The sequence below is a fragment of the Corvus kubaryi genome, unplaced genomic scaffold, assembly GCF_017639235.1.
Source record: "Corvus kubaryi isolate FWS band 111438036 unplaced genomic scaffold, C.kubaryi_AGA036_p1.0 36238, whole genome shotgun sequence".
NCBI classification, from domain to species: domain Eukaryota; kingdom Metazoa; phylum Chordata; class Aves; order Passeriformes; family Corvidae; genus Corvus; species Corvus kubaryi.
In genome coordinates this window covers 33388-37930 of record NW_024580830.1, presented here as the reverse complement: position 1 = coordinate 37930, position 4543 = coordinate 33388, and the positions used below count along the sequence as shown (strand labels likewise).

Genomic DNA, 4543 nt, shown 5'->3' with positions numbered 1-4543 from the left:
AACGCATCCCAGCCGGGAGAATCCCGGTTTTAGGCGCCTCTGGAATTCAATTCCCAGCTGTTCCCGTTTTCCCGGCCGGGCAGTGAATCGCGGGAGGTTCCCCGGAGGCTCGGAACGAGGCTCGGAAGCGGATTTTCGGGAAGAAAAGCCTGGATTTGGTGGTGTATTCCCGCTGTTAAGCCCGGCTTAATCCATGGATCCAGCAGGGAACAGAAGCACAAAATTCCCATTTTCTCGAAAGCTTTGGACTTCCAATTCCTCATTCCCAGGAATCTCAAGGAGCCGCGTTCCCGGAATGTGGAAATTCCCAAAGAAGAAGCCGCCGGCGATTGGAACAAGGAGAGGACGGGGCCGGGAATGGTCGGAATTCCAAAGCTTTATTGAAATAAAAATTCCAGAGGCATTCCTTGATCCCTGTAATCCATGTGCTCTTTACTAAAGCCGAAAATTCCGGGAAAAACAGCGGGAAAAAGCCTGGGCAGTTTGGTTTTCTGGGAATCACCGGGACAAGGGGAGAATTCCATGGGAAAATTTCCCAAAAAAAAAAAAGCGGGATAAAACCTGTCCGGAAAAGGGATTTTTCCACTACAAACGCCACAATGGCATCCCAAATATTCCATCTGGAATATTCCAAAGGTTCCTTCTCCCAAGGTGAATTCCAGCCTGGTTCTGCTCCGAGCACGAAGCCATTCCAGGTTTTGACAGGGCACGGAAGCAGCTGGATTTGGGACTGATATTCCTGCTTTTCCCCAGAATTTCCCCAAAAATTCCCGGAGGAATCCGGCGTTTTTCCGGAATTCCGAAGCAGCGCGGGATGAGCCAAGGTGCGGCGGTGCCGCCCCCGAGCGCTCCCAGAGATCAACGGGAATCCTGGAGCAGCAGGAAAGGCAGAAATTCGGGAATAGCAGCTTCCGAAGGGGATGGAGAGGCCCCGAGTTGGGAAAAGGAGGAAAAGGAGGGGCGGGAAAAATCGCCTCTCATTCCAGGAATTTCTGGGAGCGTTGGGATGAGCTCTGCTGGCCCTGCCAAGGAATCCCAAAAATGGGAATTTGTGGCTTTTCCCAAGTAAATTCCTTCTTTTTCTGGGAATTCTGCCAAAAAATCCCATCCCGAGCAGGACGAGGAGATTTTTCCCGGGAATTCTTTGTGGGAAATGGAGATCAAATGACAAAAAAAACCCCTTGGCTTGGAAAGAATTCCCAGAAAAAGAAGGAATTTTTCTTCCTTCCAATCCCAAAGGTTGGCTGAGGGAATTCCAGTGAGTGCTTTAGGATCTGGAAAACCTCGGGAATTCTTCCCTTTGGGAAAGGCAGCAGGGCCGCAATTCCCGCTTTTTCCAGCTGTGTTTGCTCCTGGATTTTTTGGGGGGAATTTTTTGGGATGAGCTCTCCTGGTCCCACCAAGGAAAGATCCCATCCAAAATTGGATTTCGTGGCTTTTCCCAACTTCCCAATTCCTTCTTTTTCTGGGAATTCCGCCCAAAAATCCCATCCCGAGCAGGACCAGATTTTTCCCAGGAATTTTTTGTGGGAAAAGGGGATCAAATTCTAAGAAGGAAACCTCAGCTTGGAAAGAATTCCCAGAGATTGGCTGAGGGAATTCCAGTGAGTGCTTTAGGATGGGGAAAACCTCGGGAATTCTTCCCTTCGGGAAGGGCAGCAGGGCCGCAATTCCCGCTTTTTCCGGCCGCCTTGGGGAAAGGCGCCTTTTCCCGGCGGATCAGGAGCTCTGGGAACGGCGGCCGCTCTCCCTCGGGTGCAGCCGCAGCCTCTGGATGTGTTCGTAGCACGACTGGGGAGGAACAGAGGGAAAAAGAGGGAAAAAGTTGGGAATTCCGCCACAAAATCGTGGCCGAAGAATTCCTGCCTTGATCCCAAGGTTAATTCCAACCGGATGAAACCGCTCGGAAACCACAGATGAGGAGATTTTCCAGCCTAGCAAGGGAAGAACTTCCCGAAAATTCCATATTCCGGTGGGGAAAAGTTGGAATTTTGCTCGTCAGGCGGCGCTGGAATTGCTGGGAAACGTTTCCTCACCTCCAGAGCCGTCAGCAGGAAGTCGAACATTCCGCCGTGGTTGGCGGGATCCATGAAATCCCGGATCAGGTGGATTTCCGCTCCCAGGCGTTGGATCCTAAGGAAAAGCAAATCCACAAATGTGGGATCGATCTCCCCCGGTGGAATTTCGGGGGGGAGGAGGGGCGGGTTGGGAATTCCAGAGCTGATTCCTGATTTTCCGGAGGTGGATTCCAGGTGGGATCTGGTGTGATGGGATGGCAGAATTCCGGAATGCCGGAATTCCAGAATTCCAAAGGGTTCGGGGTTGGGAAGGTCAGGGGTGCTTGGATTTGATGGCCTGGAAGGTCTTTTCCAACCTCAGCAATTCCATGGAAAAAAGAAATCCATGGATTTGATGGATTTCATGGCCTGGAAGGTCTTTTCCAACCTGAACAATTCCATGGAAAACAATCCATGGATTTCATGGATTCAATGACCTTAGAAGTCTTTTCCAACCTCAGCAATTCCATAGAAAAAAAAATCATGGATTTCATGGATTCGATGGCCTGGAAGATCTTTTCCAACCTCAACAATTCCAGGAAAAAAAAAAAAAAAAAATTCCATGGATTGGATGGATTTGAGGAGCTGGAAAGCCTTTTCCAACTGGAACAATTCCATAAAAACAAGAAATCCATGGATTTCCTGCCCTTGACTTGAAATATTCCCGGTTTTTTGGAGATTGAGCAGATCCAGGGAATCAGGGAAGGATTTGGGTTTGAATTTTCCAGGAAATCCCTGGAATATCCTTTGGGATAAGGGATGGACACTCCGGAATTCCGTGAGAAAATGGATCTCATTGTCCGTGGAAACCCTGGAATGTTCTCTGGGATAAGACTGGAATTAAAGGAATCTCTTTTTCCATGGAAACCCTGGGATAAGAGACAGACACTCTGGAATTCCGTGAGAAAATGGATCTCATTGTCCGTGGAAACCCTGGAATGTTCTCTAGGCTGAGACCCTGGAATTCCGTGATAGACGGAATCTCATTGTCCATGGAAATCCTGGAATGTTCTCTGGGATAAGACTGGAATTAAAGGAATCTCTTTTTCCATGGAAACCCGGGGATAAGAGACAGCCACCCTGGAATTCCATGATAAAAAGGGATCTCATTGTCCATGGAAACCCTGGAATGTTCTCTAGGCTGAGACCCTGGAATTCCGTGATAGACGGAATCTCATTGTCCGTGGAAACCCTGGAATGTTCTCTGGGATAAGACTGGAATTCCGTGATAGACGGAATCTCATTGTCCATGGAAACTTTGGGATAAGGGATGGACACTCAGGAATTCCATGAGAAAATGGATCTCATTGTCCGTGGAAACCCTGGAATGTTCTCTGGGCTGAGACCCTGGCATTCCGTGGTAGACGGAATCTCATTGTCCGTGGAAACCCTGGGATGTTCTCTGGGATAAGACTGGAATTAAAGGAATCTCATTGTCCATGGAAACCCTGGGATAAGAGACAGCCACCCTGGAATTCCATGATAAAAAGGGATCTCGTGGAAACCCTGGAACGTTCTCTGGGATAAGACTCTGGAATTCCGTGATAAAAGCAATCTTTTTCCAAGGAAACTTTGGGATAAGAGACAGCCACCCTGGAATTCCACGACAAAAGAATCTCAGAATCCACGAAAACCCTGGAATAGGCTTCAAGCCGAGGCCCTGCAATTCCATCAGCGCTTCAATCCCAACCCCCACCCGCACCTCCGGAAATCCAACCCCTCCCATCCATCCAAGCCCACGTCCCAACGCTTTCACTGGGAGCGACTCCGCCTTTTCCGGAGGTATCCCGGAATTCCCGCTCACTTGGCTCGGGACACGACGAAGATCAGGAGAGGCAGGAGGTCGTCCATGGGCAGCGGCGCTTCCCGGTGCGGCGCTTCCCGGTGCGGCGCTTCCCGGTGCGGCGCGCGGCTCACGGCGCTCTGCAGCTCCTCGTACGTCTGCCGCAGGACGGCCAGCTTGGCGGCCGGATCCGCCGTGGTGCTGCCGGGAAAACACGGCCGGAAAAGCGGGAATTGAACAGGGAGGGGAAGGGAAAGGGGGAGGGAAGGGGAAGGGAAGGGAAGGGAAGGGAAGGGAAGGGAAGGGAAGGGGAAGGGAAGGGAAGGGAAGGGAAAGGAAGGGGAAGGGAAGGGAAGGGAAAAGGGAAAAAGGAAAAGGAAGGGGAAGGGGAAGGGGAGGGAAAAAGGAAAAGGGGAAAAGGGAAGAGGGAAAAGGGGAAGGGGAAGGAAAAAAGGAAAAGGGAAAAGGAAAAGGAAGGGGAAAGGGGAAGGGGAGGGAAAAAAGGAAAAGGGGAAAAGGGAAGAGGGAAAAGGGGAAGGGGAACAAAAGGGAAAAGGGAAGGGAAAAAGGAAAAGGGGAAAGGGAAAGGAAGGGAAGGGAAGGGGAAAGGGGAAGGAAAAAGGAAAATGGAAGAGGGAAAAGGGAAGAGGGAAGATGGAAAGGGGAAGGGGAGGGAAAGGAAGGGAAAAAGGAAAAGGGGAAA

At 50.6% G+C, this 4543-nt stretch overlaps 1 protein-coding gene across 1 annotated transcript in view; it reads right to left on the bottom strand.

The window, feature by feature from the left end:
- Positions 1–358: 358 nt before the first annotated feature.
- ALS2CL (ALS2 C-terminal like) overlaps positions 359–4543 on the bottom strand; it is a 36765-nt gene continuing 32580 nt past the window's right edge. The window contains exons 16-18 of the mRNA XM_042019840.1: positions 3862–4041; positions 2037–2133; positions 359–1791 (exon numbers count right to left, since the gene is read on the bottom strand). Coding sequence (XP_041875774.1) covers positions 1720–1791; positions 2037–2133; positions 3862–4041 — 349 coding nt within the window. The 3' untranslated portion in view covers positions 359–1719. The remainder of the gene's footprint in view (positions 1792–2036; positions 2134–3861; positions 4042–4543) is intronic.